The 14,180-nt window shown below is 32.0% G+C and overlaps 1 protein-coding gene across 1 annotated transcript in view; it reads left to right on the top strand.

The window, feature by feature from the left end:
• The window catches only part of CNTN5 (contactin 5), a 1,114,755-nt gene that overhangs the window by 672,232 nt on the left and 428,343 nt on the right, over window positions 1–14,180 (top strand). The window contains exons 5-6 of the mRNA XM_039881982.1: window positions 6,499–6,622; window positions 6,748–6,923. Coding sequence (XP_039737916.1) covers window positions 6,499–6,622; window positions 6,748–6,923 — 300 coding nt within the window. The remainder of the gene's footprint in view (window positions 1–6,498; window positions 6,623–6,747; window positions 6,924–14,180) is intronic.

Below are 14,180 nucleotides of genomic sequence, written 5' to 3'. Positions count from 1 at the left end.
TGACACATAATAGTTATGTCAATACAGAAATCGTGTAAATTACAGCAAGATTATATTTAATTTTGTTAAAAACTTTACCAGGAATAGTCGATCATTTAGAAAATAATACCACCTAACACCGATGGCACTCGATATTTGAATGACAAATACCACACTTGGATCAGTTTGCATTTGTAGCTACTACATTCATGGGAGATTTTATGAGCAAAAACAAACTTTGATTGCTTCTTTTTTAAATTAACTTTATTGGGGTGACATTAGTTAATAATAGGTTTCAAATGTACAATTTAATAATATGTCATATATATATTGCAATATGTGTTCACCATCCAAAGTTAAATTTCCTTCCATCACCGTATATCTACTTCTCTCCTCTCTCCCTTCTCTGGTAACCACTAAACTGTTGTCTGTCTGAGTTTTTGTTTGTTTGTCTTATTCATTTGTTGCTTTCAGCTTTATATCTCACATAGAAGTGAAAGCATATGATTCTCAACTTTTTCTGTCTGACTTTTTTCACTTGGTGTGATAATCTCAAGATCCATCAATGTTGTTGCAAATGGCAGTATTTCATTTTTTCTTATGACTGAGTAATAGTCCATTGTATGTATGTACCACCTTTTCTTTATCCAATCATGTATCGAAGAGCACTTTCGTTGTTTCCATATCTTGGTCACCATGAATAATGCTGCTATGAACATTGGAATGCATATATCTTTACAGATGTTTTCAAATATCTTGTGTAGATACCTAAAAGACAGATTGTTGAGTCATATGGTGATTCTAGTCTTAATGTTTTGAGTTTTCCATAGTGGCTGCACCAATTTAAATTCCTCCAGTAGTTTATGAAGGTTCCTTTTTGCCCACAACCTCTCCAGCACTTGTTATTACTCATCCTGTTGATGATAGCCATTCTAACAGGTGTGAGGTGGTATCTCATTGTGGTTTTGATTTGCATTTCCCTAATAGCTAGTGAAAATGAGCATCTTTTCATATGTCTATTGGCTATTTGTATGTCTTCTAATGAGAAGTGTGTGTTCAAGTCCTCTGCCCATTTTTTAATTGGATTGTTTGTTATTGTTGTTGAATTGTATGAGTTCTTTTTATATTTTGGATATTAGCCCTTCATCGGAGGGGTTGATTGCAAATATCTTCTCCCATACAGTTGGTTGCCTCTTTGTCTTGTTGACAGTTTTATTATGCAGAAGCTTTTTTAGGTTGATGTAGTCCCATTCATTTATTTTTGCTTTTACTTCTCTTGCCTATGAGGTCAAAGTTATAAAATCTTCTCTAAATCCAAAGTCAATGAGTTTAGTTTCTATGTTTTCTTCCATGCAATTTATTGTTTCAGGTCTTATATTTAGGTCTTTGATCCATTTCGAATTAATTTTGCTGTATAGTGATAGATAGCAGATTAGTTTCATTCTTTTGCATGTGGCTTTCCAATTTTCCCAGCACCATTTATTGAAGAGGCTTTCTTTTCTCTACTGATTGGTTTTGGCTCCTTTGTCAAAAATTATTTGGCAATATAGCTGTGGATTTACTTCTGAGCTCTCAATTCTGTTCCATTGGTTTACATATGTTTTTCTGCCAATACCATGCTGTTTTGATTATTGTCGTTTTGTAGTATAATTTGAAGTCAGGCAGTATGATACCTCTGGTCTTGTTCTTTTGATTATTTCTTTATGTCTTCTATTATAATTGTTCCTGAGAGCTTACATATTGAATTAAATACTATTTTATGTTACATCTCTTTTATTAAATTATTTTGTATATAGGTATATTAAAATATTTATTAATTTTTATAAAATATTTGTTATTAAAAGAATTTTGGAACCACTAGCCTAAATAAGAATGCGCAGCACTTTTTCTTCAATTCTATATTGTTTTTCTGGGCTTGCTGAGACAAGAATGGATGAGGTTGTTACCAAGGTTCGGGAATAACGAAAGGGAAAAGAAGAAACAGAAATATATATTATATATATGAATGTGATTTTAGATTAATGAGACTAATTTATTAAACACCTCCAGTTGATGTCACTCTATATAATTGCCTCCAAATCTAGCTCCTGGCTTGCCTCCATAGCTGAGATCATCTTATCCGAATAATTTGGATGTTCCTATAGCATCTCTTATTTTTCTGATACAAACCTAAGAGAAAGCTATTCGGAAAAATTCAGTCATTATAGGGGAAAAAATCAGAAACTTAGAAATGGAAAACCATGTGAGACAAATAAGTGTTTAATCTCATAATAGTAATAACTATGAATTAGAAACTATGTGAACTGTGATTAACAGACAAAATCAAGAAAATTTAGGAAATAAACTTGGGGGAAGTGAGAGAAAGTATTACAGGAGAGTAAATCAAATAATTTGAGTTTACCTATAATAATACATTCTTGGTAGGGAATTTAAAAACCTATCTCTTCAGAGATAAAATCAAAACTGTTTAAACTTTGCTGAGGACTGAGACACTCTACATAGACACGTAACCATCCTCCTCTTATAATAAACTTTATTTCTAAGAGAAAATTGAGAGAGAGAGGGTGAGTGAGTATACGCTAAGATAATTTGGAAGTAACAAGGAACTGGACGTGGTTCCATAGTGTAGCGGTTAGCTCATCTGCTTTATATACAAAAGGTCCTTGGTTCATGCCCCAGTGGAGCCACAGTCTATGGTCTATGGCCATGCCACACTGTGTCTGATCTCCAAAGCTAAGCAGGGTCAGGCATGGTTAGTACTTGGATGGGAGACCACCAAGGAAGATCAGGTGCTGTTAGGCATAAATTAAAAAAATATGTATATGTGGAAGTGGCAATGAACAACAAAGGGCTATGTGACAGAATATAATAGAATAAATGTTCAATCTAGCCTCTGGTTTTCAGTCTGTAATTTAGCAAGTCTTACCCCTTTGTTTTTCCACAGAACATCAACCTTTTATTCCTCTTGCCTGTTTTGACATTTTTCAGAACATAAGACTTGGAACTAAAGAAACTAAATTAAAATCAACTATTTACTGTTGATTTCAATAGAAAAATAGAAATGTCAGCTTGGACTTGAGGAGGATAATTCTGCTAGAGAAATGATAAATGATGAGTCAATGTGCTGGGGGGAGTATAAGTCATGTTAGCCATCATAGTGTAAGAATTTACAGAATTATATGCATACCTAAGATCTATAGCATCCTGAATTGTGAACTTAGAAAAAAATTTTTTTTTACCATGATTGTGACTACGTGATAACCTTAGATCAAGATTCTTGACCTTGGCACAAGTGACATTTTGGAATATTCTGTGTTGTGAGGACTGTCCTGTGCATTTTAAGATATTTACCATTGTCCCCGGCCTCTATTCACTAAATTCCAGTAGCACACCTGGAAATTCCAACAAATACTATATGTTGACAAAATACTGTATGGCTAATTTTACAGAAGTCTCTTAGAACCTCAGAGTTTTTACCTTTGTATTAGAAATAATTACAATTCTCAGCTCAGAGAATCTAATAATAGTATATATCAAAGTGCTTTATAAATGTAACATAAATAAAATAATAATTATTATTATTATAAGTAATAGTAGTAGTAATAATAATGATAGCGGTAATAGGGTTCTAGATACCAATAGCCCTGAATTTGTATTCCAAGTTTGTCATTTATTTGTTAAATAAATTTAGTTAATTGATTTCAGCCTCAGTTTTGTTATCTATAAACTGGTGGGATGGTTGTTGTGTTACATGATATATGGCTAAACCATTATTCAGTATAATGTCTGGCATATAGTATTATACCACAAGTAAAAGTTATTATTTATTATAATTTATTGAGTACCTATGATATACTACCTATTTATAAATGTTAATATAAATTGATCATCATAATAATACTGTAAGGAGACACTATTATGTACAATTAATAAATGGAATAGCAAAGGATAAAGGTAGTTGGTTCAAGGCTAGAAAATGATAGTACTGGAATTTAAACCCAAGTGTGTCTGACTCCAAAGCTCATGAGTTTTGTGGTATATAAATATATAAAATATATTCATTAAATGTTAATTTTATGCATCATAGGCATTTATAATATTTATTTAAATAATCATATTTTTAATGTGTAAAGAGTAGTAGAGATTATTTTTTCATGACTTGATTGTGCAATTTAATTCTAATTGCGAGTTTAAAGAAGTTTCATAAGCTTCTCCCAATTTTTATAAATTCACTATGATGCAAAAATGAATACCATATTTTGACAATAAATTCCTCTGTTAATTATTGTGATAGCAATATAATTGGTATAAACATTTGTCAGTTATTTTCATATAATATGTTTTTGTTGTAGCTTAAGAAAAAAAATCTCAACTAGATTATCTAGGACTCAACAAAATACTTCTTAATGTCTACCCACTGTGAGTGCTCAGTTTTTATTGGATGAATGTTTAGAATACCATGAACACTTGAATTTTTTGCCCAAAAAAAGAATAGATATATAATGCATTTAAATAAAGCAACTCAATTTACCCATATTTTAAGTATGAAGGTATATATCTTTTTCAGTTATCATTTTTTTAAAGCTCGAGTTTCCTGGGATAGTCATTCTTGCATTTGTTTCCTGATTGTGTGTGTGGGGGCGGGGGGCGGTTATCCACAGAGGATGTTAACCTCCAATTGTTTGGTACAGTCATTAGAAATACATTTTTTCTAAACCCTTGCCTCTCTATTTTTCTAAGGCAATGGTTTTAAATGAAGGCAATTTTGACCTCAGGGGACATTTAACAATGTCTAGAGAGATATTTTGATTATCATCTTTTGGGGAGGTGTGCTACTGAAATCTAATGAATAGAGGCCCCGGATGATGGTTATTACCTTGCAACACACAGGATAGTCCTCACAGCACAGAATATCTCAAAATGTCACTTGTGCCAATATTGAGAATCTTGATCTAAGGTTATTGTGTAGTCAAATTCATGATTAAGAAAAATAAAGCAAAAAGTTCTATTTTTATCTAAGTTCATGATTCAGGATGCTGTAGATCCTAAGTATGCATATAATTCTGTAAATTCTTACACTAACATGACTTATACTCCCCCCAGCACATTGTCTCATCCTTTATCATTTCTCTAGCAGAAATATCCTCCTCAAGTACAAGCTCACATTTGGGGCCCATTTTTATTTCTACTTTTCCATGAAATTTTTATTAGTTTAAAATTACCTTTATCATAGAATTTCTCTGAATATTAACTAATTAAATAAGAATCAAATATGTAATATAAGAAGGCACTTAACTATTCTTCCCGCTTGCCGTCCTTTTTATGCCTTTTCTGATATCTTTATTTGTTTTATTTACCTACTGATAAACATTTAATTGTATACAGTTTTGATATTTTTATTCAGTTATTTGAATTTTTGAAGACATGTCTCATTTGTTCTATGAGAATATATTTACTTGCATTATATAATTTTTCCCTACACTCCAGAATAGCACTAAGTAGTGCTTGATTGAATGAGTGAAAAAAGGAATATATGGAGAATGCATGAAGATTGATGTTTTCATATCTGTGGAATCCAACTAGTAATGCAATATTATTTTTAACATTCTAAGAGTTTTAGAAAATTTTAAGGTTTTTAAATATTTTTATTTAGTGTTATTTAGATGATAATAATACTCTGCTTTACATGACTATGAATATATATATTTAACTCATTTCTCATTTAGAAAAAAAAGTTTAGCTCACTGCCAGGATTAACATCATGTGCAGGAATGCTAAATTTTCTAGGATTTGACATTTTCAGTGATAGAGAATTACTGTATTTTGTAAATGGAAATACCACTACTAAAAACAGAATGCTATAAATAGAATGATGTCATTTTTTTCCCCCAAAGACTATTGCTATACTAGAGCAATAAAAAATAATAATAATAAAACAAGATATGTTGTGGCAAACTTTGGAGGTAAGGTGAGGATTGTAATCCGCGCTTTATCGTGAGATAAATGCTGCAGGCACAAGCACTGCTGGAGACAGATATAGCAAATCTGGAGAATATGATGTATAATATATTAGTGGCTTATACCTTTGTCTTTGGACTATACAATCTGACACATACACACAAATTCACAAAGTGTCTGTATATCAATTATTTTTTCCTCCAAATCAGCAGTGACAATAAAACACTACTAAGCAATGACTATTTTTCGATCGAGCTATCGATCGATTGATCAATCGATCTATCTTGTTCTTGGGGCAAACAAGAAATGGATTAAAAATGTACAAAACTAATGTTTGAAATGTTTATTTTTCTATTAGTCAATTACAAAAAAAAATGTAAATTCTGTTAAGGTCCTGTAATTTATTAAAACAATGTAATATGATAATTACACATTTCTTTTGATAATATGTTTGTTGAGTACAAGGAAAGAGCAAGAATTTTGAATGTAAACATAATTGAGAAAAAAACATGTCCTGATACTTCGAGAAATTTTAAAGTATGTCCTTTTTGGTCCTTACAGAAAGTGTGGACTACGGGCCAGTGTTTGTGCAAGAACCAAATGATATAATTTTCCCAACCGATTCTGATGAGAAGAAAGTAGCGCTGAATTGTGAAGTTCGTGGCAACCCAGTTCCCAATTACAGGTAGAAATTCTCTATTAATTATTTTTCTTATCTTAAATATTCCCTTCAATGAAATTTTGACACTCCCAGGGAGTATTTTAATGTCTCAAGTTTTTTTACATATTTGTCTTCTGATTTTTCTTAAGATGGCTTCGAAATGGAACAGAAATAGATTTGGAAAGTGATTATCGCTACAGTTTGATAGACGGGACCTTCATTATAAGCAATCCAAGTGAAGCAAAGGATTCTGGTCATTATCAGTGCTTAGCAGCCAACACTTTTGGAAGTATTCTTAGTAGAGAAGCCATACTTCAGTTTGCCTGTGAGTAAAGTTTTTTGCTTTTTCCATGTATATGTGTATAGTGTGTATATATATAATTTTAAAGTTTAGTTAGGCAAAAGCTTAATGCCTCAACTTTTAAAATAGTGGAAAACCTTGGTAAGGCTTAGAACTATGCAAATAATGCATTTTTTTCCTCTGAGATATTTTGAAATTCCCTGAAATGTTCGGTCTCTTCATATGAACCACATACTACTCTGGAAGATTAAAAATCCTTTTCATGAAAGCAGACAAAGTTTTAGAATTCAAAAATCTTTTGAAATCTAGTTAAAAAATAGATTTCTAATTCTATCTGCTTTTTAAAATATCTCCTTATCTGCTTTATTTGTCTACTGTCTACTGTAGTCTATTTGCTATAAATTCTTCTGGACAAAAGATAGCATATTCTAAAAAATCTGCTTATGGTCAGTTAACCAAAGAAATGCCTCTGAAATGCTAATTTTACTTGTGTTGAGGACTTACACCAAATTGAGGATAGGCCAAGTGAAAAAAACCTTAGTAGTATTTCTTAGTAAGTAATCCTACTTGAATTTAAATTCTTGAGGATTACAAATTCTAAAATATAGATAAGAGGGCCAGGAATTTTTGTGTTAATAATTCATATGTAACTATATTGGGTACATAATTTATCACGAAATGATTTTTCAGTTAAAATTACACCCTGAAGAATGGAATAATTGATTTTCTCTATATAATTTTCCTCGCATATTATTTCTAATTAACCCAAAATCCAGACACCCTATTATAAGAATGTGAAGGAGAAAGGAAATAAAAGAATGATAATAAATCAGTCTGGAGAACATTAATCTAGGTCCTAGAAAAATGTAAATAGTATCTTTTAAAGTAGATTTGGCTAAGGAGTTCATATAGGTACTTTACATACACCAAATATACCAAGATAGTAGCCTAGATATTTTAGAAAATATTATGTGGCTCATCACAGAACCTAATACTTTTCAGTATGCACATTAAAAAATAACAACAAAATAAATAACCTTCTTAATCGCTCCCCTGTTCAATAGAGCAGTATTTTCAAGACAGATATAGCAAATCTGGAGAATATGATGTATAATATATTAGTGGCTTATACCTTTGTCTTTGGACTATACAATCTGACACATACACACCAATTCACAAAGTGTCTGTATATCAATTATTTTTTCCTCCAAATCAGCAGTGACAATAAAACATGTGACGTTTTCTGAATGCTGCAGAACAGACATCTATTTACTGGAAGGTTTTAGGTATCTGTATAACTGTGCCTTCCTAGGATTCCTGCAAAGACTAGTCACAGCCATCAAATACTCATCCTCACCTGCAGTGAGGACATCGGCATCAATATTTACAGTTCAATGACTAAGCAAGAAAAGCTCTATTTTTCGATCGAGCTATCGATCGATTGATCAATCGATCTATCATCAATCATCTATCATCTATCATCTATCAATCATCTATATCATGGTTCCCAAACCCGCAGGCCTGTTAGGAACCAGGCTGCACAGTAGGAGGTGAGCAGTAGGTGAGCGAGGGATGTTTCATCTATATTTGCAGCCACTCCCCAGCGCTAGCATCACTGCCTCAGCTCCACCTCAGAACACCAGGTGTTAGATTCTCAAAGGAGCACCAGTCCTTACTACCAAAAAGTTTGGGAACTGCTGATCTATATTACCTATTCGCTTACCGATTCAGCATCAAGTTGTCTTGAGCTTCGTTTAGAACACTATTTGCTTTATTTTTAACTTAAACATATGGGTAGCCATACCAATGGGTATCCTTTATGACCCTGCTCCTTCCCACTCCCACTACACTTGACTCTACACTGTGTTCCGTAGACCATACATATGCATAAAAGCCCACAGATGCCTAATCTAAGCAGTCAGTCATTTACATAGGAAAAGCCACTTCTGCCGCAAAATTACTCCCCCACCAGATTTCATCATGTCTATATTGATTATGTAAAAATTTAAGTTCTTTAGGTTTAGTTTTATCTTTTTTTCCATGTGATCTTTGGGAAAAATATGCAAATATAGGTGATAGAGAGGAAGGGTGAAGACTTGATCAACTTGCTTTCTAGTATATTTGGTGTGAGCATGGGTGCTTTAGAATTCTGGCATTAAGGTAGTTTTGTGATTAGGGGGAGAAAATGAGGTAGGAAGTTGATAAGAAAAAAGGGCTTCTGAAAGGAAGTGAAAGGATACAATGGTAAAGGAAGACCAAAAACTTTGTGACAACTTTCTTTTACATCATGATCTTTACCTGTGATTTAGCAATAATAAAACATTTATTTAGTGTACGGAAAAATTAAGTAAGTGTAAAACAAATTTAGTTTATTTTAAAGCTTTGTTCCTATTGACTTTAAACTCAATATATCAACAGATGCAAAATAACAAATATATATGTTTATATAATATTTATTTTACTAATATAGTTTATCTTAACCTCATTTCAAAGGTGATTAATATGACTTGCTATCTAAAGTCATGTACTATAAAAGATAAATATGTAAATAAGTAAATAACAACACCAAGAAAAAATACATTTTATAGTAAGAGGTCAAGATAGTACAGGCCATAATATCTCATAATTATTGGAAACTGAACACATAATGCAATATATGTATGATGTATTATTGAATTGTACATTTCAAACCTACATAGTTTTATTAACCAATGTCACTCCAATAAATTTAATAAAACAAAAATAATAAAAAAACCATAAATATTTCCTTAGGATTCCCAGGGCTCAGAGCAAAATGATAAATACAAACATTTAAAGGACTCTAATTTTCCCCAAGTTCCTTAAAAGAATAAAATTTTTTCTTGACATTTAATTCTCATAGAAATTTCTCAACTGAGGCTTTATATAGAGATCATAACAACATCCTTACACCATTTCAATAGCAAGTTTAATTAGCCTGACATAAAACCAAGCCAATCTTTTAAATGTAACTAGAATTTAATCATGAAGCTATTCACTTCATTTATAAATCTTTTTTTAAATTTTGATTTGAGCAGCTAATGGATTTGAGCAGCTGCTTCATATTTGCTCGTCTTCCCCTTTTAACCTACCCTTCACGTGTCTAAATGTCTATCCATAAGGATCTTTCATTTTAAGTTTTCCTTCCTTAAATGAATCCTTATAAACATAGATCAACTTAGTTATTGTTAATAATGTACTTTAGTACTAATAAATATATATCTCATAAATGTATAGTAAAAATTAATGAAATGGAGAAGTCATGTCTATGAACTATTAATTTTAAGTTCAGAAAGAAAGACATAAAAACAAAGTCGGTGTACTATTGCTAGTGATGATTGTTACTAGTTATCAATAAGATTATTCTTGACAAAGTATATTTTATTCCTGTAGCTTATGTTCATCATGAGGATAATTTCCTCACCAAGTATAATCATTTTTCTTTAGTGACAAGCAAGAATACACTATATAAAACTCTGTCACTAGGTTAGCTTATTACCATGCTGATGAGAATTTGGAATTGATAATGTGACACTACACACTTCTCAAACATCCTTCAGAAATCCAAAGCTCATAACAGTCTCTCCAAAATTTGGATTTTTAGAAATAATTTATACCAGCAAGTCAAATATAAAAAGAATCAAGAATAAGATCTTTTTATGCTGTCTCTTGCTTCAAAAATATCTTTATATGCCATCCCTTGTAAACTGATAGTTCATATCTAAATTCAAACATATTGCTTTCCAGGGCATTTAGATTATTTAGATCCAGAATATTTCATTAGTTTTCCTTGAAGCAGTTGATTAAAATAACCTCCTTAACTCTTTGGAAAGTTATATGATTTTTACAGTCTTTATATTTAAGCACTTTAATTTAATTCATTTTCATTCAAAACTCAAAAATTACTTTTCTAGCTTTCTCATAACATTTTACCCTAAAGTAAAATTGACCTTAGACTTTCAAAGCATGTTTTACTATCATTTAACATTCAATGAATTATTTGAATAATTGCTAACTTCACACTGTATCCAACACTTTATTTCATTAGTCTATGAGGTTTTAACCATAATAACTTTATTAAATCATTTGACTATTAATATGAATGAGTCACACTGACATGAATGATTTAATGTTTGTAAAAATATCTGGTTTTATTACTAAATAAGTTAATATTTGCTTGTAATTTTATCTTCTATAACAAAACATTTTTTTTCTTTTACAAAATTATTATTCAAAGAATATAGTTTATGTCTTCCTTTAAAAAGGCAATTATTCTGATCATAATAGATATAGTTACTGTGAGTATATCACCCCTTGACAAAGGACAATGTTAATTCTTGGAGAGCACAAAAAAAAATTTTAAAGTATATAATTTTATGCTTTAAAGGACAACTGTGGTAAGTGAATCAAAGATGAAATCCGTGACAGATTGTTGTCAAATCCTTAATTCTATGACATAAACTTTCAAGTATTATATTTATCGAAGTTCATCTGAACATATACTTTCATGATTTATGGAAATTTAGAAAGGCTCTACCATATATGACAGATGATCTCCAGTAAAATGGCCTCACTCACCTGCCTTTACCCAGGGTACTTTTGATCTCAGTGCCCCTCTTCTTGTTTTCAGAAATGCAGAAAGGCAAAATCTTTCACTCACCTTGTGTGAAGCAATTTGGAAAGACCAATATCAGAGAGAGTATAAGTTCTCTGACTCTTATTGCTCATGCTCATTTACCTAATTCATTACTCTCTAATTCTTAGTAGAGGGTCTTTAAAGACTTTTCCCTAGCACAAAAAATTTCATAGCATAAAAGTACAATGGAATTTTAAATCCCACTACTAATGCCAGGTTTACTTGATAAAACAGCAGCCCCAGCTCAGGACAATTTATAATTCAGGTGAATATAAAGACTCTAATATAAAACAAAAAAGTATAAACAAAGGGGCAGATATGGAATATGAGTACCTTCTAAAATTATTTTATTCCATAAAAATCTTATCATTGAAGGAGAAGTCAGAGTGGAAAATATATTAACCACGTTGGAGTTCTGGTGCCTTTACTGAATTTCCACACCAAGTGCTGAACATTGCCACTCTTCATGTATATAGATGGATGGATAGATGGATGGATGGATGGATGGATGGATGGATGGATGGATGGATGGATGGATGGATGAGGATGGATGGATGGATGGACAGATGGATGGATGGATGGATGAGTGGGTGAATGGATAGGTAGGTAAGTAGATAGATGATAGGTTGGATAGATATAGATGATAGATAGATAGATAGATGATAGATGATAGATAATGTATAGATATGTATGTATAAATGTTTATATATGTACATGTATGTGTTTGTATATAAGAATAATATAAGAATAAGCAGCAATAGTTACTGAGCACTTAAAAGCCAGGCAAATTGTTAAATACATTTAATGCATCATCACCTCTTTTAATCGTCACATTAACCTTATGAAGGGATTTGTATTATTGACCTAATTTTTACATGGAAAAAAGAACTGAAGCTCAAGAATGTCGTTATTTTCTCAAAGTCACACAGCTAGTAAATAATAAAACAGCAGATCTAACTCAGATCTAATTTCAAACTTCATACATATAATCTGCCTTGTTCTACCCTATACCATACTTAACCATGCATTGCAGTTTTTAGCATATCTGTAGTTATTTTATTCCTAGAACATTTACTCAATCTTTGCCCTCTCTTGGCCATTGTTCCAGATGTTAGGGAGCTTATAATGAGCAATGTATATCCATGCAAAACTTGAGGCTAGCAAAATCTGTACAAACCACTCTCTTCCAGATCAATTTCTTTAGTTCATACTCTCAACACTTTCCTAGAACTATCAGAAAAATTGTCTACCTAGAACTACTATCCACTTTTTCTACTTAACATCTCTCTTCTCCATCCTACACCAACCTCACTGAAATCCCTCTGTACTGTTTTCTGAAATAATCTATGTAAAACACATTTCTGGTCATTTTTTCCCTGCATAAATCCCTGATGGCTTACCATAATTACCGTAAGAAGTTTTTAACTTACCCTCTAATTGTACACAGAGAAGAGATAATTAGAGGGTTGTTCTAGGAATACGTATCCAAGAGAACTCTGTGTGAAAAGTCAAGTTAGAGCACTTCAATAATCTAGGTAAAAAGGACTGAAAATCCCTGATTTATTAGATATAATAGAATGGATGTTTGTGAAAGCCTCCCAAATAAATGAGGATTTACACATAATTGAATGGATGAGGGTGAATTGTAAAAAATATGGAATTAGAATGACATCAAGATGGTAAGCTTTGATCTACTAAGTTGAACAATTCATAATGTTATTACATAATGATTATACCAAGCAGAGAAGCAAGACTCGGAGAATAAAATAATTTCAGTGTGAGGTAGTTTTATTCTTTCAAGAGAAAATACCCAACATTTAAAAATATTGGTTGGTGCTCAGGAAAGGCTGGTGGGAACTGTCTACAAATACATTGAGATATTCAATGAAGCCATAAGGATGTTTCATGAAGAGAAATTATACTAGGAAGAGAAAAAGACTAAGGACTAACCTTTAGGAATACACATATTTCTCTGATAGAGAGTAAAAGGTGGAAAGAAAGGAGTTAGTCAAGAAAAGAAAAGAATGATCTGAGAGATGCAGGAGAGGGCCAGTAAAATAGAGTGAAATACAAATGACATTCAAAGTTTTAAGGTTAAAAGTGTTCCTTTAATCAAATGTTATAAGTAACCTTCAGAAAAGACCTTTGAATTTTGAGGACTTTAAAAACCAATTTCAGTAATGGCAGAGACAGAAATCAGAATTCAAGTATGTTATTATAGTGGATATTGATTTTGTCCATAACAGAATGAGGATGTATAATAGAGGTTTGTTGATGTGATATGACAGTGAAGTGTGTGTGTGTGTGTGTGTGTGTGTGTGTGTGTGTGTGTGTGTGTGTGTGTGTGTGTTTTATTGGGAAGAGGAGTCCATTGTAGTGTGAGAGGTTAGACCAATAGATCTAGTGCCCATAAAATAAAATTTATTATCTGGCTCCTCTGGAGAGGTACAGAGTACCCTCAGTAGATGGGCTGAGGAAGAAGCTCACAATCCCAGTCTTCCTTCATAAATTGGTGTCATCAATTTTGGGGCCGCCGGGCCCTGTGTCTCATGTGTGGTTGGCGCCTGGTCCTGCAGGACCATGTATTTGGTATTTGGAGGTAGAAAGAAGGGAGCTAGTGTAGAGGA

This window comes from Pteropus medius, unplaced genomic scaffold (assembly GCF_902729225.1).
Source record: "Pteropus medius unplaced genomic scaffold, Ma_sr-lr_union100, whole genome shotgun sequence".
Lineage (NCBI taxonomy): Eukaryota > Metazoa > Chordata > Mammalia > Chiroptera > Pteropodidae > Pteropus > Pteropus medius.
This window is presented reverse-complemented; position numbering and strand designations above follow the sequence as displayed.